Source organism: Phyllostomus discolor, chromosome 5, assembly GCF_004126475.2.
Source record: "Phyllostomus discolor isolate MPI-MPIP mPhyDis1 chromosome 5, mPhyDis1.pri.v3, whole genome shotgun sequence".
In the NCBI taxonomy this organism is placed as follows: Eukaryota; Metazoa; Chordata; class Mammalia; order Chiroptera; family Phyllostomidae; genus Phyllostomus; species Phyllostomus discolor.
Window position 1 is genome coordinate 149,829,520 of NC_040907.2, and position 25,696 is coordinate 149,855,215.

Below are 25,696 nucleotides of genomic sequence, written 5' to 3' on the forward strand. Positions count from 1 at the left end.
ATTTTTTGGTCAAAAACTGCTGAATCCTCAGTGCTTATAAATCATTCATCATGAAATGGGCAAACTCTAGTCTTCAAAAAAAAAAAATCACTGAAGCCAAATGCAGCCTCTCACACCACCACCAGCTAGCATACTGATAAAGGTGGGTTCCTAGAACACTCACCTGGGGGGGAAGCCTGTATTACATTGGGCCTGCCCTCCAGAAGATAATTCTGGTTCTTTGGGGGTCCCTCCTCGTATATGTAATATATTCACACATTTATACACATATAACAACACACATATACACATACACACACACATAAAGGTTAGGGTAAATATTAAAGCAAAAGTGTTTCTTTTACAATGCTCCTTATGCAGACCATGATCAGATAGGAACTTAAAATGTTTACTTTTCTTTACAGTTCTTGATTGTCCCTAAGAATAAGCACTCTCAAGACAAGATCAAAACAAGAATTCTTTTTCAAAAGAGAATATGTATCTTAAAGTATCTTGAAATTAGAAAATACCTCCCTGACTGGTGAGGCTCAGTTGGTTGGACATCATCCCACAAGGCGAAAGAGCACCAGTTCGCTTCTGTCAGGGAACATGCCTGGATTGCAGGTTCAGTCCCTGGAGGCAACCAATAGGTGTTTCTCTCTCACATCAATGTTTTTCTCCCTCTCTTCCCCTCTCTCTAAAAATAAATAAAATCTTTAAAAAAAATAACAAAAGGAAGACTTCACACAATTTTTTAAGGAGAAAAAACCTTTCCTTTCCCCAGAACTGCTGAGGAAGCCCCTGAGCCCCACAATTCTGTGGGAAGAAAGCCACAGGTAGGAACTCTTCCCTCCATCCTGAGGAGTGTTAACCAGGAGACAGGGAGGAAAAAAGTCAAGGAAGCACAGCGGTGGGATCGGGGGTCCCTAACCTAAGCACGTCTGTAATTCCTTCCAGGGAGCCTCGCAGGGAGTAGCTTAGAGAGGCCAGTTCAGGCCGCCTGCATTCTTCATCTCACCGTTCTATTCATTTTCCATCCCTCAGAAGTTTCACTATTACACCCCACTTTTGAGCTGTCCACTCCAACCACAAGGGTCTCTAACGCTGTCTCTCCCTCCTTTCCTGCCCTACCTACCTTTTTTCTCATACTGTTCCCCCAAATCTATAATGCCCTCCCCTTCTCTCCACCTAGCCAACTTCTACTTATCCTTCAGAACTGTTCAAATCCTTTCTCCAATCCTCCAATCCTCAAGCCATTCCCTAATTTGCATGATCTCATCATCTTTTCTAATACTATCAGGCAATAACACTTAATAAGCACATACCATAAGCTAGACATAGTTCTAAGGCTTTTATATGAACATGTAATCCTCTCAAAACTTTAAGATAGGTCCTATTATTTTCCCCATTTTACAGATGAAAATAAATCAAAGAACAGAGATGTTAGGTAATTTGTCCAAGATCATATAACTAGAACCTAGTTTACAACTTTAGGACTACACTTTTGCTAATCCCTGCTCAGCTTCACTAACTAAAGAGCAAAACCTACATGAAGGGAATATGAACCACATACAGTTGTACAAAGCAACTAAAGACATACTAAATACTGAACAACTTTTTTATCTGAGCCTTTAATCTGCCCTAATGAAAAAAAATCTTCCTAAGAAGCTACTTGTGCTCTCCAAAGGATTGACTTTGTTCTCCAGGTGTCACCAATGTTGGGCCTTATTTAAATACTGTTTATGTGCTGGGGAAAGAGAGATACTGAAGTTTCCCTACTTGAAAGAGATCATGAATTAATTTTTCTCAGAAAGAACACTTTAGGAGATGTTACTGATGTACTTATGTAAAATCTGAACAATGATATCAGAATGTATAGAGATAGGCAAAGAGCTGAGGGCTCAGAATACACACCCATACACCATCATTTTCATGGGATGAGTATGTTTGTTTTAAAACAGGTATCTGAGGAAGCAAAATCCTGTTCTGAAAATGTTTCAGAAATCATAATTTCAATGCTTTTTAATTGCTTATTTAAAACACATACATCAGATTTCAAATACAAATCAGAAGGCTATTTTTAGATGTCTCGAAATAACTGTGATCGCTCTCTCTCCCCAACAGCTTTGTACCTAAATAAACTTTTAGTCTATCAGAGAGTACAGCTGAAAATAGGACAACGAATTATGGCATTTCCTAAAATTAGATCTATATTAGAGCTCTCACAAATTCACTTGTAGTAAACAATTTATTCTCTTTATAAAATCTTAACATAAGTTTTAAGGGTTGCCATACTCCCAACAAAGACAAAAACAAAAGGCTGCCATTTGTGAAAGTAATGCAAACAAATAGTTTCTGAAAACACTCGATGGTACAGTAAGTGTTTATGGCAGAGGCTAAGAGCAGGCTATCCTAGACAAAGATCAGGTCCTTCCGACGTCCCCTACCAGGAGTATAATGGGCCACAAAGAAATGTGGTTTTAGCCTAGGTAAGGCCCCCAAAGCACAACAGGAATCCTCCAGACTATGCATCTTAAATGAACGAACAATGGTCTGGGTTTGTTCACAGTGCTTGAAGCCACAGGATTCCATGCTTCCAACATTGCATATTCTTGTCCCTAGTAGCTCCTAATTACTTGAGTCACTCAATAAGCACTAATTAAATACCATTTCTTGTGCCAAGCACAGAGCCTCGATATGTAAGACAAAAAATTTTAAAATTGACTTTACAGCCTTGAAGAAACAGAACCCATAAAAACTTAAGACTACAGTACAAATCATAAAATGCTTTAACATTTCTGTGCCCTTGATCTTTTTTCTTTTTTTTCTTTTTCCTTTTTTGTTTTTTTAGTGCTGACATCTTTACATAGCATTACTGTGAAAATTACACAGACAAGACAAGGACAACAGAGATCAGGAAGCTCAGATTCTTTGTGTCCTTGAGCCAGTTGCTGGGCCTCTTCACACCATTAGAAAAATGAGTGTGTTGGATACAATGGTCTTGAGTCTTTCCAGTTCTAAAATTCTATGATTCTCAATTTGAAATATTTTTAATGGAGTACTCTGGAATCTTAGGAGACACGATAATCTAACTACACATTTCCAAGTGCCCTGAGTTTCAGAAAAACAAATAAGCATAAACCACATCCTATACAGCTTTCACTCATTCTAAAGAGTCCTTTTTATGACCCTTCAATCACATATTAATAACCTGTCTTTCATCAAAGTGTTTTTTTAATTTTTATTTCAGACAATGTCCTGTAATTCACATGATTCAACTTTCAAAAAATGAAGGGAACACATCTTTATACATTCTAGATATATGTGTACTCTGGAAGTCAACATACATTTCCTTCTCATTACTCTTATGAGACTATTAAAAGGGCTCTGGATAAATAAGCACATAAAAATACCACATAAATCTCAACGGTCATATAAGTCAAATCCTCATTCAGTATGTAAAGTAAGAGAAATAAGGGGCTTTGTGGAACTGAATAAAATAAGTATTCCTTCTTAGGACCAGCTACATAATTTGTGGAGGACAATACAAATAAAAATGCAGGACTCTGTGCTCAAAAATTATGAATTCCAACAGAGTGACAGCAAAGCATTAAACCAAGCAGTCCTTACGTGCCTGCACATATCTTATGACTGCCCGAGTGACATGCCCATTAAGTTGGCACTACCCCTCTTTAAGGCTAACCCAAATATTTTATCAGTGAAGACCCATATGGATCTAGAATTATCCAAACATTTCTTTAAGCACTTAAAAATACTATCAAGACAGAGAAGTACTCAATTTAATACCAAATGTTTTACTGGCCTGTTTTTAGCATAAAGGTCTGTAGAGAAGCACATCCTTTGAGAGTGTAGAAGACTATTAATTCAAATCGCCTGAGTTCAAATTCTACCCTCTACTCCTACTGCCTGTGTGGCTTTGGGCAAGTAACAACGTCTCTGGCATTGGTTTCCTCGTTAATAAAAAGGGCGTATCACCCTTTTAAATATGTGTATTAATGTATGTTTAAGGCTATTAATATGTTTAAAATATGAGTTAGTATATATAAAGTACTTAGAACAATGCCTAGCACATATTGCTTACAAAAGCCCTTTTAGTTATTATTCTAAATGGAAACTGTCTTAACAGAAAGTTAATCTAAAGGGTAAATTTAAACTTTTGAAAACTGTTCTTTATTAATAATTCAATTCCACAAGAATTTTTAAACACCTACTCAGCAACCTTCCCTTGGCAATTTTTCCTCCTCCTTTGGTATCATTCTTTCTTCAATGGCTACTTCTGCCTTCCAGATGGGAAAAAAAATTCACTTGAGCATAGCCTTTTCAGCACTGTGATCTGGCTAGGATAAACCACCTCATTTCCAAAATATATTTTCAAGAAATTTGGAAGTAAAATATTAGACAAAAAATATGTGAATGACACTTAAAGTTTATACTTGTATCTTAATGCTATTCTTCATATAACTTTTTTTGCTTTTTTAAAATAATAATTAACAGCTAACCAACTGAGAGCAGTCCAATGGAGACACGAATGAAACATGTTCCAAATTTTTGTTTAGCAATTACCTCATACACATATTCTCTCAAAAATCTTTCATTAGCCCTCACTGGTGTGGCTCAGTGGACTGAGTGTTGGCCTGAGAACCAAAGGGTCACTGGTTTGATTCCCAGTCAGGGCACAAGTCTGGGGAGCAGCCAGGTCCCCAGCTGGGTGCATGGGAGGAGAAACTACACATTAATGTTTCTCTCCCTCTCTTTCTTCCTCCCTTCCCTTCTCTCTAAAAATAAATAAATAAAATCTTAAACAAAAACCAAAAAACCTTTTATCAGCCTTAGCTGGTGCAGCTCAGTGGACTGAGTGCCAGACTGAGAAGCAAAGGGTCACCAGTTTGATTCCCAGTCAGGGCACATGGGCCAGGTCTCCAGTTGGGGATGCCCAAGAGGCAACCGCACACTGATATTTCTCTCCCTCTTTTTCCCTCCCTTCCCCTCTCTCTAAAAATAAATAAAATCTTTGGTGGGGGGGACCTTTTATCCAGTATTTTATATTCAAAATTAAAAATGTTCCTGGCAATAAAATTTCAGTAAAATTGGCATTTACATTGTAATTATGTAAATTAATCTAAGGCCATTTTATATACCTCCAATTTTTGAAATTTTACTTACGTTTTCCCTATTTATAGCAGTTCATTATAACACACAAGATAAAAAGCATAATACTACTCTTAAGCTTATAAGCCTATATGATGGAACTACAGTTGAGTTCTTAGTTTTACATGGTAGCTTTCCTTAAGTGTTCAAAAAATTAGAAAAATAGTTGTAGCCTTACCGCTGACTAAAAGATTGACCACTGAAAAGGAACAGTTCTTACACTTTGAAACAAGTTACCTGACAGAACAGGAAATCATTTTTTCATTTAACTGTTTAACCACTGAACAAAATCATCTTGAGGTAAAAACTCCCAAATATAGCACAAAACCACGTCACTGACATGGGATTTATCTCTTAAACTAAAATAGAGGTAAGAAGTTTCTGACTGTGACTCAAAGTAACGTAACCAAAAGTTTAGAGCTTTTATTAGCTAAAATAAGAGCCCAGCTAACCCTGGGAGTGGAGAACCGAAATCTGGTTATGATAAATAAAACCTAAACTAGGATGCATTGAATAAGTAAGACAATTGCTTCATTGCCTCGCTTATCAGGACAGGAGGCCCCGCCAAATCTTTCAGATTTAGTACATAAACAACGTTCATGCAAAATCAAACCAGTAATGAGTTAAGGTATAAAAAACAATTATTCGCCAAGCAACCTGTCCATTTATGACTTTTCTGTCTTGCTCACGTCTACCATCCTGAAAACCTCCCAGTTATAGCGCAAAGTGAGTCACCTGAAAGAGTCGTTAATATCTATGACAACTAAACAGCCAATGAACTTTAGTATAAATGCAAACGGGACTGCTCCCAACAGGCAAGACGACTGGGAAACTCAAGATCCCTTAGTCAGTCAGAAGCTGCCCTAGTTAGAGACCACTGGGATAGGAGCTTCATCTACAGGCTGGCTGGAAAGGGTACAGAGAAAGTTACCAAGAAAAGGCTCAGAAGTGAGTGCGTGTAGGCTGACAGCATGTACACATGTAAACCGCTCTTCACCCCAAGTTCGTCAATGCTGTAGCTACGCATTTTCGTCCTGTTTGGGGTGGGATGGGGTAGGAATATAGGCCAGTGCGGACCGTACAGCGGTGGATATTTCCTGGTTGGGTATGACGGGTAATCGTGCTGCATCCATCTTCCGCTGCGTCGTAGCCCCCAGTAGCCAGAGTGCAGCTCCCTTCCCACGGGCCACTAACCCCGAACTAGGCTTGTCTACAGCCCCCACCCCAGCGGTGAAGTGAGCCCCGTCCTGGACCACACGCCTTCCCCGGACTCCAGGGCCCCCAGACCCAGGGGTGGGGCGCCATTCAGGTCCGGCTCCGGGAAAGAGGCCCAGGCACTCGCGGCGCGCAGTCCTGTCCCAGGAGCGCAAGGAAATGCCTCCTCCCAGTTCCCGGGGTTCCTGCTCCGCCAGGCCCAACCGGAAGGCGCCTCCGAGGGCCGCGCGGCGCGACAGGGCTGCCGGGCTTTCCAGGCCGCACCGGGCCTGCCGGGGCGGTGAGCCGGAGAGCGGGCCGGGGACTGCCGTGTGGGACCGGAACGCCCCTCACCGTGTGCTCGTGCTCGTCCGCCCGGGCCCGAGGCAGCAGTAGCAGCAACAGCGCGGCGGCCGCCGCCACGCCGGGAGCGCCCGGCAGCGGCCTCATTCTCCGCGCTCCCACCAACTCCTCCTCCTCCGCCGCCGCCGCAGCCGATTCGCATCCACCGGGCGCGGACAGACGCACGGAGCCCGGGGCCCAGCCGCTGGCTCCTCGGCGCCGCCGCCGACACCGCCCGCTCCGTAGCCTCCCCCGCCCCCCGGCACCTCCTCGGCCTCTTCCTCTGACTCAGCCACGTCATCCGGCCACCCCGGCACACGCCGGAAGTGCCTCGCGACGCGGGGCCCGCAACCGCCGCAGGGCGCCCCGCCCGGAACGCGCGAGTCTACGCTGCCGAGGGCCGGGCTCCGGCGGGCTGCGCTCCGCAGCGTCCCCATGCAAGTTTTGCCGGCCACCCGTGGGCCCCGGAGGCTCCGGCGCACCGACACGGCACGACCACGGCGTGGGTGACTAAGCTTGATCCTCAGGGCCCGAGCCGCCTCCCCGTGGAGCTCGGAGTTGTGTGACCTTGGCCAAAACGCTTAACTTTTCCTGGCCTCATTTTCCTAGACTATAAAATGGGATCTGACCTGCCGCCTCTCAAGCTTGGGAAATTAGATCAAATGACCCTTTCCAGGCATCTGTCGCTGTGAACGAATCACGAGATCGTATAATCATCATTATGGGAGATTGTTAAATTTGTGCAGAGTTGAGTAAGTATTTTTAAATAGCCAACTACTTAGTGGACCGCTAGTATTCAATCTTGTTCAAATTCTTGTTCATTTATTTATTATGTGCTGGTCTCCTGTCCACAAGCATAAATATCTCCTGGAATATAAGCTCCTCCCCTAAGCCGAGGTCCTGTCCTCAGCCGTATTTCCTGTGCCTAGAGCAGTGCCAGTCTCAGAGTAAGAACTCAAAAAATGTCAAATAAATACACTAATATGGCACCTCCATCTACACCGTCCACTAAGCCAAAATCTGGAACTTGCAGACAGATTGCCAGTATCTCTCAGCCATCAGCAGTCAACAGTTCCAGCACTAGGTCTCTTAGAAACACTTCAGGAGTTTATTTTTCTTCTTTCTTCTGCCAAGAGCAGCCAGTCTCTGCCTCCCAATATATTTTAAGTCTCCAGCAAGATCCCTGCCACCAGTCTCTCCCTGTTTATTCTCTCCAACATGTGCCAGAGGAATTTACTGAAAAGAAACCTGATGATGACACTCTTGCTTAAAACACCCCTTGAATATTGTTTAAATATATGAAATGACTAAGACTTTCATCTTCCAGGCACTGTTCTGAGCCCTGTACATGTATTGATTCATTTAATCCTCACAAAAACCTTAGGGGGCAGTACTGTCAGTATGTTCATTTTACAGATATGATAACTCAGTCACAGAGTCATTAAGTGGCATGCTAATAGACAAAACCCAAGCTGTCAGTTTCCAGAATCCATCTTACTACTAATGGATTATCATCCATACAGCCGTTTTAAAAAATGAAATAGCCCTGTATGTCATGGCATGGAATGATACCTAATACTTTTAAATGGAAAAAGTTGAAAAAATAGAGCATAACTCCATTTTAGTGTACCCATGGGAAACAGTCTGGAAGACTATGACTCAACTCTCAACTTTGTATATGCCTAGGAATATTTGGATGTTTTGTACAATGAGCATGTGCTACATATGTAATGTGAAAAAAAATCCTTGCTAAAGGACAGTCCTGTTAGCATGCAGCTGCACAAGCAGATCCTGATTTATCTCTCCAACTTTACATCTCACTGGTCTCCATCCTGTATTCTCCAAATACACCATATTCTTTTATACCTTCGTGCCTTTGTGCTCAATATTCCCTCTGCCTAGAATGCAAATAAATAGACCGCCATTAGATGGTCTCTTTCCAGGCCTACCTGAATCACCACCTCTCAGTGAAACCTTGCATGACATCCTCAGGAAGTTGAACATCTCTTCGTCAGGATTCCGATAGCATTTGGCATGTTACATTACGATTACCATCTAGTCCCAGTTCCTCTTCTGTACTACATCCTGACCTTTTCTGAGGGTGTGCATGTACCATCATTTGTTTATATCTGTCCCAGCTGCAGGGACAGTGCTTGTCACATCATAAACATTCCTTAACTATTTGGAAAATTAATGAAAACAGCGAGTGAAAGTCAAATAGCATACACGTATTTAAAGAACACTTTCTAGCTAGTCTAAGAGATATTACAAGGCAGTACATAATCAATTACTGAATGAATCATATACCACTAATTGCTATAGAAATCAGAGGAGGCTTCTTATACATCTTTGTATATCCCCCTGAGCACCTCACGTGGTGACTTGCTCATGGTGGAAGTCCAGTAAATGCTCTGTGAATGAATAATCACTGCTTTTGAATCAAGTGATGATGGGCATTTGAAGAATAAGCCATGTAAGTGCTGATTAAGATAGATAAGTTGTTTCTTGCTTAAACATCCATCACCAGCCCCACATATTCAAGTCAGTAAGCTTTGCTAGGTGTGGGAATCACTGGATTGGTAATTGCTTGGGGATGGGGAGGACACGAGAAAAGCTACATTCATTTAACTTAAAACCAGGAAACATTACATATACAACACAAAATAGGCATAACAGTATACAAAAAAAAAAAAAAAAACCGAACTATACAAATGTGACCAACTGTGCAAATGTTCCACTGGGAAAAGAGCAGCGGGCAAGGAGAGAAGAGGAAACCCTGTTTTGGTGGAATAGATGGGAAAGTTTAAAGGTGTGAAGAGCATGTAGGGCCATTAATTCAATGACTATTTAATAAGCATCTACTATATACCAGGAACTCTGGTAGGTACCAGGAAATAATCATGATAAATGGATTTAAATGATAAAAGTCTGATAACAGTAAGTGTGAGAAAGGGGACTGGGAGGTAACGAAATTGATTAGAGGAAAAGGAGTGTAGCTTCCAAGATCTTTGGTATCTGATGATCTCATGGCTCAAAAAACAACTCAGGAGCACCATCAACATCAGGGCCGTTCCTTCAAACTCAGGAGTGGAAAGCATTGATATATCTTATTTCACCAGTTTCTTCATCTAACAAGGTCATTCCCTAATACCAAAAAGGGTGGCAAGAAATGCCTATGAAACCCACACCCCAGCTGTACAGCCTCTTTTTTATGGTAGTTATGATATAGAGCCTATTACCAGCAAATGATCCAAACACCCACAGTTTTAATATGTTCTCATTCTTGATAAACATGATCATCAAAATCTTGGTCTGTAGATGACAATATATCTTCTGATTTCCATCCTCCACTACCTTTTCTTGGAAACTCGATTCATTCTTCTTACTTTGTTATGTTCATCTTGCTGGGTATCCTACCTCTGGGCTGAGCGGTCCTTCTATTGCTCTTACCACCTTTCACCTCTACTTTTCTGCTCTAGCTGAAATGTCATAGGCACCAAAGAACATTGTCATTGGCCTGAGCTCTTTTCTTTAGGAAGCAACCACTTAAAACATCGGGTTCTTAGACTGAAGAGCAACTAAGGCTATGAATTTCTTTGTACAGTTCCCAGTTCACTGTTTCTCACACATTTTAAAAAACTGATCTTTTCTAACAATTATACAGGGCAAGGAACAGCAGCTGCCTCCCACATAATAAGATCCCTTGCCGATTAGGTGCTGACTCCAGTAAGGCTGCCTCCCTGCCTCTTCAGTTTGAGGGATTCCCCACCCCCTTGCCTTAAACTTGGACTTAGAGAGTTGAAGGGACCTGGAATATTATTGAACACAAAACTCTTCATAGATGTTGAAGTGGACCAGGGTAGTCAATTTATGTGAACTCCAGGCTTCCCAACTTCCAAGCCGACGTTCTGTTGCTACACCATTCGAATTCTTACTGCATAGCTAGCTAAGACATTTTCTCCTACATGTTGTGTGTGTGTGCTTATGTGTGTGGAGGGGTATGTTAAATGGGCTTTGGCGGGCTAGCCTGGGAATCTACTATTTATTACAGTGTCTCTAAGAAAACGAATTCTGGGTTGTGCCTCAGAATGCAGAACACACCTTCCAGCCTCCTACTCTTCTGTTCACCACCCTGGGGAACACAGTATCTGGCCAGCAGGAGTAAATGAAGAGGGCCATGTTATATTCTTAACTCACTTGGAAATAAATAGAACACAATCTAGTTATAAAACTTAAGAAAATATTTATATAGGCAGATTCCTCAGAATTGAAGTTTGATTGATTGTTAGGATGAATCTTTTAGAGTTGTCCAAATTAGTCACTTGTCTCTCTTAGAAAGAAATCTGTTACTAATGCTTACTCATCCAACCAGCTGCAAAACCACACATTATTCTTTGAAAGAGGAGCACAGAAAACCGACTTCCCAGCGCCTATGGGAGAGGAATCTAAAAATCCCAGCTATTGCAGTGATACAGGACAGACCAGGACCTCTCAATTAATAACAAAGCAACACAAAGGGGTGGGGCATGGGTAGATAGTTTAGATTGACTTGGAAAAATACTTATTGATGTCATTTATACTTTGCCTAATTATGGCAAAGCATTGGGGATTACTCACATCATTAAATATGTCAAGTGAAATTATTTGAATGCAACACCAACCTCCTGTTCATAGTCTCTCAGTCTTCACACTTAGTTGCTTATACAGTTGGGTTATGTGCTCCCATGTTTTAATGTAAGACAAGGAAACAGTGCTCACCTAGAAACCGGAAGGCAATGGACCTTGTACAGTTAGAGGCAAAGGCAACAGCAGTGCATATGACTAATAATTCACTTTCTATTGAGCCAGCTTGTAAAATCTTGGGGAAAGATGGTGATAGCAGAGCTGTCTCCCAAAGCATCTTATAGAAAACTTTTTAGTGGCCTCTTTGGACACCTTGTTACAATTTAGTTTCTGATCCCCATTGTATTGATACCCATGGTTTTGTTCATAATGTATTCCTTAAAATGTATACAAAAGTTGAGTATGTGGAAGTTGAATAAATTTGTTATAATGGGTGGTTCTGTGTCTACAAAATGAAATTTTTTTACCTCATCACTAGAGACGTTTGATAACATGGTACCAGTGTTTCATCCAATTTTTTTTCATTTTGTTCTTTTACTTTTACACATGGCCAACCATTTGCGATGTTCAATGAGTACCTAGTGAGGGTTTGAGACTTGTCACCTTTGACTTGACACTCTGGGTCATCTCCATCCATGTCTCAAGTGTATCACATTAATGAGTCACAGGTTTTTCACCACTTTCAATTTTATGTTTTCCATATATTTTCACACATGAATAAAATGCAGTAAGATATTCCAATATAGCACAAACACTGATGTTCATACAAAGACACTAACACTATTGACTGGCAGTAGGTTTCACCATGTTATTGATCTAAATGTTTGTCAATCAGGGAATGTACAAAAATATAAATCTGGCATCCAAAATGGGGATTAGAGATACTGAGTACTTTAAAAGTGTAGCTTTTATCAAAATCAAGTGTGCTGAATATGGGGACTGTCTATGAAGAACAGGAAGAGCAGCTGTATCAACATTACAATTTCTTGTTCTCTTTCGTCTCGCATTACTCCATTTCTTCCAAGTAAGTGACAAGGAGAATAAGGGGGCCATTGCAGAAAGGCTACTATGTGCCAGGCATTGTGGTGGGTAATTTGCATAAACACTCCCTTGTCGACCATGGCCAATAGTGTATTTTATGTCAGAAAAAAACACCAATATCTCAGAAGCTATTAACTCCAGTAAGAGTTCTGGTTCACTGGACTGAGGAATGAGATTGCAAAAGCACTTTTAATCATTAGGAAAGGACCCAATAAAACTGTACTTAAATGATCATTAATAGTGTGGCTTTTACATACCTGTGTGGGATGGAGAATAATTTCCTGGAAAACCATAAGATTTCTGATATTTTTTAAAGAAATAGGTCCAATACTAATTTATCATATGTTTATTTTTAAATTATTTATTTATTTAGAGAGAGGAGAGGGGAGGGAGAAAGGGAGGGAGAGAAACATCGATGTGAGAGAGAAACACAGACTCATTGCCTCTTGCAAATGCCTTAACTGGGGACCAAGCCCGGGACCCAGGCATGTACCCCAACCAGGAATCGAACCAGCGACCTTTAGCTTCATGGGACAAAGCCCAACCAACTGAGCCACACCGGCCAGAGCTTATTAGACATTTAAACATCATATTAAGGACTTGGGTTCTGAAGGTAGATTTATGTGCCAGGGAGTCAAAATTAATGACATACATTAGTCTCTATGTTCTCTGCACAAACACATTTCCCAAGCTCAGTGGTAGTAACAGGTATATAAGGAAATAGATAAATATTTTTATTTTAGGTTTTTTCTTCCTTTTCTGAGCCCTTAGCAGAGAAAATGTCAAGGATTCTCCTCTCTTTTTATAGCCAGAACTAAAATCAATGAAGACTGCAGAGCAATAAATAGGGTCCCTGGCATCCCAAGCTTCTGGTTCCAACCATTTATAAATGTTCTTTGGCAGCATCACTGTATTGAAAGCATTCTAAAGTACTGATGCCCAAATTGGGGGAAAAAAAAACCCAAAACACCAACATGATACTGTAGTTCTATATCTGAAAGATAATGGAAGAAGGAAATTTCCAGAAGGCCAATGGTCAGTCACTGACGGAATTTCTACACCTGGGCATTTCTTGAAGGGGAGAGCTTGGCTACTTGTAGCTAGAAAGTGTGGAATCAGCAGGCCCAGACTCTAAACCCGCCTCTTCCTCTTAGCAACCAAATACTCTCAGCCCCAGACTTTCCTGGAACTTCAGATGTGACTTCCTTAATAAGGGGAGTTAGGACTAATCCCCTTTTAAAGTCTTTCTCAGATTGTTGTCTGCAACCAGTCCTGGCATTTAAACAACCTGCATCTGACTGCAACGCTAATCTCCTGTTCACAGTCTCCCAGTCTTCATACTTTGCTACTTACATACTTGTGTTACATGCTCACAGGTGTTAATATAAGATGAAGGAACAGTGTTGGCCCATTCAACAGAAAAGTTGAAGAATCATTTAAAAATTAGGATGTGTCTTCTTACTTGAATACTGTAAGTACTAAATCATAACCACTTGTAGAAATTAGTCTGGACGAACAAATAAGTAAGGCCTAATATAAGTGCATTTTAGTAAAATCTCCTGTAAAGTACATTTCTAATCAATCTTTCAGGCTTCTGATGTGTTAAATTAGAGGTAAGTTATTTCCATTAAGCCTTCGCCTTTTTGGCAAACAAGGATAGGGATCAATGTGCTTGGTGATGGTGAATAAAGTCCTCAGGTTTTCATTTCTTCGTGCCTTAATAATCTCTTCTTCAAGGGAAGCCCAAACCAGCAGGGCCACAGCAATATCAGCAATAAGAGTAGGTCTTAATGCCAGCATCCATGCCATCAAACGCACACGAAGACATCATTACCAGGCTGAAAATCGCTAGTCTCTAAGTCCTGAAGTAGGCAGCGTTCAGGAGGTGGAATCAACGACCCCTGCGTGGAACAGGTGGAGGAGGAGGGAAGGTCTCCCTGGTCAGAGGCCTGAAATGAAAGACAAAGCAAGAACATGACCTTACAGATCAATACGTCAACAGGCTTTCCTGGGTCAAACATTGTGAATGGGAAAGTACTTGTCCTTCCAATTTGCAAATGCACTGCATTTCCTGTGCTATTTATTAGAGTCATTCTTCCAAGGTACTCCATTGTGTGTGTAATTATAACAGCTATCTTTATTTGAGATGGAAGAGTCTTTAACCTTTTTAATCACTGTATAATAAATGTTTTAAAGAGAAAGATAAAGCAACTATTTTATAATGAATCTGACTAACTAGTTCTGAGTCATCCATGATTTTCTGCAAATGTGGTCTACTATACAAAGGATATGTCCCTCAGTTAATGAAACTGGCCACACACAGGGACCTCTAAGTGACAGCCATGTTGGCTGTGGCTCACAACCCTCCCTGCACATTAGAATCACCATTGAGCTTTGAAAAATACCAATCCCAAGGTTCTATCCCAGACACATTCCATCATAATTTCTAGATGATGGGGCTCAAGCTTCACAGCTTTTTAACAGTATCTGTCCTCCAACCAGTCATATTAACCAAGTTTTTTCTGATGCTTTGACATCCGAGCTTTGCTAATCTTGGCCTGGAGAGGCTGCCCCTCCCAGGGTAAGCTAATTCCTAGGGAATTAGTAAGCAGACAACGTGTCTGCAAGCACACCTTCCATAAGCAAACCAACCAACCCAGAGCCCACATCCCAACCACCTCCTTTATGGGGCTGCCACATGTGTGTACATACATGCACACACACACATGCACATGGGGTGGCAGGGACGATCCATTGGCTCTAATCGCCTCGGGGCCACATGACAAACAGAGCCAGCCCCTTTGCTCCTGGTCTGCTGAAATTATTCAAAACAGTCCATTCTAAATCTGTTACCCCTGCCTCACTTGTTCCTTTGGGAATCCCTACTCTTGTCCGCGTTTTCTCCTCCGCTTTCTCCTAACTAAACCCGAGTGCCCCATCCTCTTGGGATCTAAGGGTATAACAAACTGTCTTTTCAATGGCAGTCATCTTCTGTTCTGGGGACCTCAATGTACCTGAATAATGATAAAACCTGTATTTTAAAACACCCAGGATTCAAATGTGCAGCCAGGCAGGAGACACACACTGCAGCAGGAAGGCCTCTTGAGAGAGGAACTGAGAATCTCTGGTCTGCTTCTCGCAACTACTTCCTCATGGGATCCCCAAGTGCGTTATTCCCAACTCCACGTTTGCTTTTCTAAGAAGCAACCCCCTCCATGTTATCTGGATGGTTTTTGAATTGTCTTAAATGACACTCCAGATAGACCTGGGTGAGTCTATTTAAAGACAGGTTCAATGACTGCAGGTGGTAGTTCCACATGTGTGCTGCAAAACCAATATTAATTCCCTCAGAAGCAAGTCAGTAAGTCAAGAAAGAGAGCTTTGTCAGGTGCTGTAATCTAACCATGTTACCCTGGAGTTGCATACTTGAGGATTAAATGAATCGATGAGTAAATGTTTACTAAACGTCTCTTGAATGCAAGCTTTGTATAGGTCAAGGAAATGACAAAAATGGTAAAGGAGGGGGTGTCTCAGGAACAAGAGAGGGAGGCAGAAGTAGGGAAGAATAACCACAGGGATCCTCAGGAGGTCCCACTATGGCCCCTGGAGGAAATGGTTTTATGTGGTTGTCTCTTTATCCAAAGAAAACAAATGGACAGTCTCCTTCATCTCCCCAGTCTGCCCTGTGAACTGTGGCCTTATAGGAGAAAGCCAGAAGTCAGTCAGATGATACAACTTCCTCTCTCCCTCTCTCCTTCCCTCCCTCTGTCCCTCTTATCCCTTCCTTCCTTCCTTCCTGAACAGATAAGACAAACATTTGTCTATTATCTGGCTACTCCTGGATGTAGGATGAAATAACAGCAAGTAAAATGGGCAGAGACCCCACACTCAAGATGCTGAGGACATAATGAATGACAGTCAATAGGGAAAATCAGTCAACTGTACCGAGTGTTTTCACCAGGGAAGTCATAACCGATGGGAACATATAGTACAGACATTTACGCACAAGTCTGAAGGCAAGTTCAAGTTCTCTGAACCTACCGAACAGAGGTAATGATTCCCACATTTTGTGAGGCTTGGAGATGAGTGTTGGAAAGTGGCTAGCACAGTTTCTGGCTTAGAATAGGCACTCAAGAAATAAAGGTAATAATTTCATCAATATAATTAAGGGTTTATCCTCAGACCTTTTTCCAACGTATGCCCCACAAGCCTTACATTTTATCTTCCACCACAAAGATCGTCATGATTCCCTCTGGGCCCCTCTTCCTCCCCCTGCTGCCCCACGCCACAGCTGGGGTGGGTCTACAAACAAACCATCTCTAAATTTCATTCTGATGAACAACCGCAGCTAAGGATTAGCAGTCCCATCTCAGGGAAACGGATTTGTGATTATAGACACCTCGGAACCATGGGAGTAAAGGGTGATACACCAGAACCAAAGGGTGGCCTGTGGGAGACAGCCTCTGTAGGGCACGGGTGTGGGGGCTGGAGACCTCCCGGCACTGGCTGCTTTCTCCTCCCTGTCGAAGGCAAGGTCTTGCTGATGATGAGTTTAGTTCAAGAACCCAGCAAGTGGATGTTGGTTAATGGTCTTTGAAAACAGGACTGTTGTTTAGCTGGTAGGCTTTTGTGTAGTCATAAAATTGGATTTAAAAAACCTTATTAAGCTTCTCTATTAGTTAATAAATAGCCTCAGTCCCAAGTCCCCTCATTCCTGGCCACTCCAGCCCCTCCTAGAAATGCCACAGACTTCTTTACTAGTCAGCAGCTAAAGGGTTAACCCTGGTACTGCAGGAGGCTTCCAGAAGCCTGTTCTGATTAGGCCATACCTAGGCTATGCCTTAAAGGGGAGTACATAGATTGTTAGTGATTGGCAAATCGCTAGTAAATGGCAAAATAAATTCAAAAACAAAGGGGCGATGGCTGGGCAAGAATTGGCTTTTTTCCCCCTCAACCTGCAGGATCTTACCTATGAAGAGGATGACATTGCCAGATGCCCACCCTCCAGGGACTAAGGAACAAGAGAAACACTATGCAAAGATAGAGTGCATCTGCTCCTGTTCTTGTCACCACCTGCCTTCCCTGGGAACTTACAGCAGGAGGGAGGGTGAAGCCCCTTCCTAATCCACGACCCACCTGCACTGCGGCAGATGACTTGACAGCTAACTGTTTAACAGGTAGGTAGGCAAACCGAGCAGTACCAATCCATCCATCCATCCATTCAGGCATTTACATGGTGAATATAAATATTTGCTAAATTGCTAATATGTTCCAGTTATAGTGCTAAGCACGGGGGATAGTAGCAAAAAAATATTTTTTCTTTTTTTAAAAATTGTATTTGTTTATTTTTAGAGAGGCGAAAGGAAAGAGAAAGAGAGGGAGAGAATCATCGATATGTGGTTGCCTCTCACATGGCCCCTAGTGGGGACCTGCCCCACAACCCAGGCATGTGCTCTGACTGGGAATCAAACCCAGGACCTTTTAGTTTGCAGGCCGGCACTCAATACACTGAACCACATCAGTCAGGGCAAATAAAATTTTTTTTATCGAAAATAGTTTCTATTCTCTTGAGGTTCACCATGCACTTGAGGAGACAGAAATATAAATAAGAGCCACAATGCGGAATGGATTATAACAGAGGTGTCTGGGGAATCAAAAGAAGATTCACCCAAGAACATCAGGGAAGGCTTCACAGAGGAGGTGATATTTGGACTGAGTCCTAACAATTGTGCAGGAGTTTTCTAAGCAGAGATTGAAAGGGAATAGGAAGACAGCATTTCATGTAAAAGGAACAGATTGAGCAAAGACACAGTACAAACTGGCACAACTCTCTGGGGATTCTTAAGAGGTGGGGCACTGGTGCATACAGGAGGGAGGCGGGATCTGAGGCTAGATGGGGCCAGAGCATGCTAAAAATACAGAATTAAATTTGAAAGCTTTTATTTCAGGAAGTGACATCATCAGATATTTCTGCGCTCTGGTTGCAGCATGGGGGAGGGACCGAGTGGAGGCAGGAGGTAAATATGGGCCTGTGTGGATGAACTTGGGGACTGGCAGAGGGAGGGGGTGGTGCATGTGAGAGCTGAAAGGGCAGCAGGATGGACAGGGCCTGGAGACACACTGGGTGTGGGAGCTGCGAGGAGGCAGGGGCAGAGTTAAACTCAGCTGAGGCACATGAATGTCAAATAATTCATCCACGTTCACAAGTGACTGCCAGTGACTTGTCCCCAGGTAGTGTGGTGCTAGGGCCATGTTCCTCACTCACCACCATACCATGCTGCCTCTCACCTTAATTTTCATTCTCAATTCCTTCTGGTCTCCTGGTCCCCAAGGTCCCCACAATACAGCCAAGGGAATTAATTAGTAGGGAGCCAGGTTCTAACCAAATATATAAAAATTACTCAACAAGTTGATGTTTTCCAATGTATTTCATTGGTGAAATATTTCATTTGCTATTAAGAGTGTATGCAACTGAATAAAGCGTCACTTAAATGAATGAAGAATCCCCACCGAAATATGTCAAAAGTAGGCATTTCAGTTAGTGCTGCATGCATCTTAGATGTCCCCAAAACCTACTCTCCCCTGAAATTTAGAGAGTGAGGAAAACTTTCCAACCAGCGTCAATGTTACCTCTGTGAGGCAGCTCGGGGAGGCACCCTGGGGGGCCTCTCGATGGGCGGCGGGGGTGCTGCGTCCACTTGTGGGGGGGCTGGACTCCGACTTCGGGTAACCTCAGGGACTTCATTATCCTACAGCAACACATGTGAGCAGGACAGGTGAAAATCGCGTCGAGCAACCAGCACAGATGGACACCACCTTCCCCAAAGCCCCTGCGCCCTCCTCAGGCTTTGGCTGAAGGTTTTATTCACAAACTGATCATTAACCGACCAAAACCAGGGCAGCTTTCCATCTGCTCCCGGAGCCTCAAAGGAAACAATCAAGCCATGTTATTGTTAATGGTCCTTGCTACTCCGAGCACGGTCTGTGGGCCGTCAAGGTCAGTGTTGCTTGTGAGCTTGTGAAACATACAGGCTCTCAGATTCCTCCTCAGACCTGCTCAGTCAGAACCTGAATTTTAACAAGATCCTAGGTAATTCTGATGTATATTAAAGCTTGAGAAGCACTGCTCTATGAAACTAGACAGAGCTGGAGAAATTTTAGTTTTAAACAAAAGTCCCTTTTGGGAACAACAGAACCGTGAGTGGTCATCAGTCACAGGGCAATATAAAGTGTGCACTGGAGGGGTGGCCCACCCCCTAGGACCTTGTTCCAGGGAGTCTCCTGGGTGATCTCCTCCCATGTGCCCCCTCCCACTCTTCCCTGCCCCTGGTCCCTGGGTCAGGATAGAACCATAATCCAAATCGGGCCTCAGCCTGAGGCAGCCAGCCACCCTCTACTGGGAGGCCTCGTGGTTCTCAGGGGACTGTTTGCCATGGTACACGTGGAGAGGCAGGAAAGGCCAGGGTAGTTTGAGAACAGAGAGCTGATATGCACCGAGAAGCGCAGACGAAGGAGCTTACGGCCCCAAGAAACACAGACCAGGGCATCGGCTCTGGCACGTCTCCCCACTCCCGACACAGGCCCGAACCGTGATCGCTGTCCCCAGACCCCCTGAGACTCGCCCAGCTCCTCCTCATAGATGCCCCTTTGGCTAAAACTAGCCTGGGTGGATTTCTATTCCTCCCTCCTCCCCTCCCTTCCTCCCTAACTACCCTCCCTCTTTTCATTGAGATAAAATTCATATGACATCAATGTAACCATTATAAAGCTAACGGCTCAGTGGCACTTGGTACACTCACAATATTGTGCAACCACTAACTGTCTCTATCTAGTCCCAAATCATTTTCATTGTCCCAAAAAGAAACACTGTACCCATTGAACCGTTTCTCCTCATTTCCTCCTCTCCCCACCCAGCCCCTGGCAACCACCAATTTGCTTTCTGTCTCCGTGGATCTACCTGTTCTGGACATTTTATGTAAATGGAGTCCCGCAGTGTGTGACCCTTTGTGCCTGGCTTCTTTCACCTGGATTTCTCTTTCTTGTAATGAAATGACCTCTAGGACAGGACTGATGGGGGGCAGGGTCCCAGCTCTCACCTCATTGTCCCCCTCCATCCCGCTGCTCACACTGAGGAGGCTCCGGGTGCTGGATCGGTTACTCGCGCTGCCTGAAGGGAACAAGGAAAATCAGTAAGACTGAAGACTCTCTCAGGCTAAAACACAATGCACAACTCTAGCTCTTATTTTTACCAATAGAACCAACACATAAGCTGTGAATCTGGGAGTCTTCAAAATGCTGCCATCTCACACCATTTTATTAGAGGCCGGTTTTTCTTTCAGTAGAAAACAAAATGGTGCCCTGGCTGGCGTAGCTCAGTGGATTGAGCACGGGCTGCGAACCAAGGTGTCGCAGGTTCGATTCCCAGGCAGGGCACATGCCTGGGTTGCGGGCCATGACCCCCAGCAACCACACATTGATGTTTCTCTCTCTCTTTCTCCCTCCCTTCCCTCTCTAAAAGTAAATAAATAAAATCTTAAAAAAAAAGAAAACAAAATGGTTCACCTTTTTATTATATATTTTGCTCTATAGCTACTGTTTACTGAGGGCTTCCCACATACTATGTGCTTTAAAAACATGATCATCCAACCCCTTTGACAATCCTGTCTGACATTAGTGCTCTGATGTGACAGACAGACAAGAAGAGTCGCTTTGTTTCTCGGTTTGTTTCTCACTCCTTCCGGGCTGTTTCTAAGAGCCGCAAACAAGGTGCCTCATTAGCACAGTAGGGAGCCCACCAGTCTCGCAAAAGCCGCACATTTTGAGGCTGAAGTTTTTTACTTATTTAGAAATTATATCAGATATGTGCGTGTATCACACATGTATATACACCTCCTCATGAGGGGCCAGTTTGACACAAAACAAAATACAAAGCACAAGTTCAAAAATGTACTTTATGCTCATGTTAGAAACTGTGGCTGTGTGTTTAGGTACTCGAGGCTTTTGAACTGGGAATTTATCACCTATATCATCAGAGCAGCACTACCCGATGGAACTTTCTGGAAATGTTCTATTGTATGCTGTCCAATATGGGAGGTAATGTGAAATGTGGCTAGTGCACTGGAGGAGGAACTAAATTTGAACTTTTCCTTATTTGTAATTAACTTAAATATAAATAGCCGCATGTAGCCAGTGGCTACCATATTGGACAGCATAGCATGGCACAAGCTTAAGCACATGGTGATCTAGCAGTGAAGAGGGAGCAATAGCTGTTAACCAAATCACACAAGGACATTTTAACTTTAATTTACCAATATTGCCATTAACACTATTGCCAGGTCTCAGGTTTGCTAAATTTCCACTTAAACAGTTCCTCATCCAATTAGTTTATAGGTAAATAGTCTTGAGTTTTGACTTCCATATGGTATCAACTTTGATGTAATTAATTTAGATGTCCACTTAAATAGAGCACATTTAATCCTATAACCCAATAATCATCCAATAATTTTGGATTATTTCTCAGGGGTAGATTTTACAAGTTAAAATAATATGTCAAAATGTTTCTAGAAAGCAGGGGATTCAGAATTTGTTTATTAAGGAGCATGTGACCCTGTCCCTTCCTATTCAGTTACCCACTATAACACTGTCCACTCTGCCAGAAGGCCCCCCAGCCCACCCCCCATCCATAAGTCTAAAACCTCCTCAGTCTCCAGTACTCAGGACAAATGCTATCGAAACCTTTCCAGATTCCCCCACATGGAGGTAACCCCGCCCACCATGGGCTCCCATCCCTGCACGGCCAAGCCTCCCACATCATTCATTGTTGCTCATCCCACTTCCTCGCCATGAACCAGGTTTGCGCTGAAGGTTACCCACTAAGAGGAAGCAAAAAGCTGGCCAGGCACTGGCTCCAGACCCTGAAAATTCACACCCCCATGTCCTATCATCCCTTCCCTTGGTGTTCTCAAATCTTTACCCCCTAGTGTTTGGTGTTGAACCTTGGATCCCTGGATTGGCTGCCCTTGCCTCTCCTCTGTCCAGGCTGACCACTTGCAACCCTTCTAGACTGTGTAGTTGGTAGAGACCTCAGCCTCCCTCATCTTCAGTCTTGCCAGTGGGGAAAAGGGCAATGCCCACCCTTACTAGGCTTCTGCCACCAGGGAAGAAGGATCAGGCAAGCATCTAACTTGTGCTGTTTTTGTACTTTCTCTCCTCCATTACTGTCACCCTGAAGACAGGACCCATTTCTTCTTCATTGTTATGTCTCCAGTATACAGTCTAGCTCAGTGTGTATAGGGTGGTCCTCAGTGTTTGGTGGAGGAATGAATGACAGCTGAAAATGACCAAACATATGATCCTTAAGAAGCTTGGATCAGCCTTGGCCAGTGTAGCTCAGTGGATTGAGTGCCGGCCTGTGAACCAAAGGGTCACCAGTTTGATTCCCAGTCAGGGCACATGCCTGGGTTCTGGACCAGGTCCCCAGTAGGAGGTACGTGAGAGGCAACAACACATTGATGTTTCCCTCTCCTCTTTCCTTCCCCTCTCTCTAAAAATAAATAAATAAAATCTTTTGGGGAAAAAAAAGAAATTTGGATCAGACAATCTAAGAAAAAGTCAATGGTCTTTCTGTGATGCAATTCCTGTTCTCTTAAGCATAACATCACTATTCTGGAGCTTAAAATTTTAGCTATAACCAGATTTAACCTACAATTGTTTGTCTGTGGTTCCCAAGACATGACAGCTACATTATAACAGAAATAGTGCTGTTTTCAGGGGTGACTTTGAGGGCTGAAAGGCAGTGGAGTGTCGGAGCTAGGTCATTCTCACTCTCCCTCCTTGCTCAATAAGCACTGGTACATTGGGGCTTGTCCTTCTGGAATGTTCCCTTTATGGATCTGGTTGCTGTATACGAAGTTTAGGCTGTGGATAGAGGCCATACACAGAGAGGCTCTGAAGGACAACAGGCCATCTTGGATGTTCCAGCCCAAGCCAAGCTTACTGCTGAACACAGCACCTTGAGTGACCCCGGCTAACCCACACGGAGCGGAGAAAAACCATCCCCAGTAAGTTTACAGTCAGACATAGATGAATGGTGGTTCCAAGCCTCCCCATTTGGGGTGGTTTGTTAGACAGCAACAGATAACTAAAACCGTGTAACAGGGACGAGATGCAGTCTACAGCCACAGGGCAGGGTAAAACCCACTGTTCTGCCATTTAATAACATTTTCTAACCAGATGAGCTAGAACTGAATGGAAAGCATGAACTTTCCATTCAGTTCTCACCCCGAGCTAACTCAAAGTAAAACACACACACAAAGCCTTTGAAATCAATCCGCTCTGAAATGAGGACTTTGCATTTGCTTTGTTAAAATCCCCTCCTCCAAACCTGGAACACACTGCCCACACCCTCAGAGGGCATATACCACTCTTCTCCTCCACGCAACGTCTGAGAGACGGGCCACGTGTCCCTTGCCTCCTCAGTCACTTGGGGTTGCTGGAAAAACCTTTCCCATTTCTAAACATGTCAGAATTCTCTAAATTGCCTCAAGGGGATTTTTAGCTATACATTGTCACCCTGTCACATAAGGGGGAGTTTTCTCCTCCAGTCTAGACTTCCCATGTGGCCATGTGGCATGCTTTGGGTCTGTTCTGACAGGTAATAGTGGCTGGAATGTTATAACCTGAAAGGTGCTGGATTCTACTCCCACTGGCTGTGTGACCTGGAGCAAAACTCCTTCCCTTTCTGGGTTTACAAATAGTCTCTGTATAAAGTAAGGACAGAGACTAGTTCAGAGGTTCTTGGCCTAAGTCCACGGATGAGCTAAAGAGTGTGTGTGTCTATGTACACACATGTAGATGTGCATTTTTTTTTTCAGGAAAGTGCATCCAGCACATATATCAGATTCTCAAAGGTCGGTCTGGGATGCAGAAAATACTAAGAATCCTTGGGTTGGATGCCCTTCCCTGTTCCAACATCCGAAGCCTGACATTTAAGGAGATGAGTCCTGAAATTCAGCTTGTCTCTTGCTCTTTTATGGCACTCCGAGCTGTTTTGATAACACTAAAATGCATGAAAGGGAGGAAACTCAGCCGACGTGGGTGGTGCAGCCAGCTAACACCGCGGTGGATGCGGAAACAGAGTCCCCAGCTCCCGCCTGCACATCAGCGTGTATTGTCTGCTGCAATCAGATTCCTATTCAAGCCTTCAAGCCAAAAGGAAGACATTTCCTAATTAAATCCTCAACCTGCATTGTTGGAATTCTCAAATTTGAGTCCATTGTTTTCTGAGCTTTCTGACTTTGTGCACTTTCCCTCTCCTTACCACAGCTGAGGAAGCAGAAAGAATAATGGTCAAAGTCTTGGCCCTGGATCCAGTCTACCTGAGTTCAAATCCCAGGTCTACCACTTACGAGCTATTTAATGGGGGCAAGGCACTTAGTCTCCAGTCCGCTCCCATAGAGTCACTGTGACAATTAAATCAGAGGATCTGTAGGAGAGACTTAGCATGTAGTAAATGCTCAATAAATGTGAACCAGTATGATGACTAGGTTTTTCTACTTGTAAAAGACATTTAAGGAGACAATTACAGAGTAATAATTATCAAGCAATCTGCCTTCAAGGGATTTTTGTGTCATGGATCTTTGGTCCCTGAAAAAAGGCAAAACTCACAGGTTAAATGTTCCCCATTTCTTACACTGCCCAAACCCAAATCAGGCTGCAGCTGAGATGGGCTGGACTCATAACAGCATGTTTCCAAGGTCCAGAGGCTCAGCCAGCTGGAGTCCAGCTGTGGAGGCGCCACACGCCCCGGCCTGTCAGCCTGCTCACTTGCTGTGCTGGAGGTACTGTCTGTCTTCCAGTCTCCTCGTCTTAGCTCCGTCCTTGGGGGGAAGACGCTTTTCCTGGGGCCACTCTCATAGACTCCAAACTCCACTTTCCCCGGCAGGTGCTGTGAGTGCCGGATCGGCACAGTGATCTCCAAGGCTGAAATTAGACGAAAAAAAGATAAGCTTCAAGGCACTAGGGACTGCCATCTACCAAACTTCTTCCCTGCTCCCTCTCCACCTGCCTCCCTCATCAGAACCTGGGGGGTACCTGGAGGAAAGGGTAGGGCATGAGACGGGAGAGGAGAGAGAAAAGAGGAAGGAGAGAGGAGTGGGAAAGGACAGGGGCCTGCCCAATTCAGCACCGAAACTCCCCAGAATCCTGTGAGACACGTGTTGGGGGACAGAAGCGAGGGATGGGGGAGGCCACAAAGAGCAGAGAAATGTTTCCTTGCCAGGTGGTGGACAGAACGCTGGATTAGGGAGAGGTGTGGGGCTCCAGCTGCCGCAGGGAGGCATTCCGTCAG

General features: G+C 43.5%; 2 protein-coding genes across 2 annotated transcripts in view; both read right to left on the reverse strand.

Moving 5' to 3' along the window:
* TM9SF3 (transmembrane 9 superfamily member 3) overlaps positions 1-6,953 on the reverse strand; it is a 61,196-nt gene extending 54,243 nt beyond the window's left edge. Inside the window, exon 1 of the mRNA XM_028513766.2 lies at positions 6,697-6,953. Coding sequence (XP_028369567.1) covers positions 6,697-6,792 — 96 coding nt within the window. The 5' untranslated portion in view covers positions 6,793-6,953. The remainder of the gene's footprint in view (positions 1-6,696) is intronic.
* A 6,065-nt stretch (positions 6,954-13,018) lies between these two features.
* Positions 13,019-25,696, reverse strand: part of PIK3AP1 (phosphoinositide-3-kinase adaptor protein 1) — a 95,906-nt gene continuing 83,228 nt past the window's right edge. Inside the window, exons 14-17 of the mRNA XM_028513545.2 lie at positions 25,174-25,329; positions 20,445-20,515; positions 18,979-19,097; positions 13,019-14,297 (exon numbers count right to left, since the gene is read on the reverse strand). Coding sequence (XP_028369346.1) covers positions 14,240-14,297; positions 18,979-19,097; positions 20,445-20,515; positions 25,174-25,329 — 404 coding nt within the window. The 3' untranslated portion in view covers positions 13,019-14,239. The remainder of the gene's footprint in view (positions 14,298-18,978; positions 19,098-20,444; positions 20,516-25,173; positions 25,330-25,696) is intronic.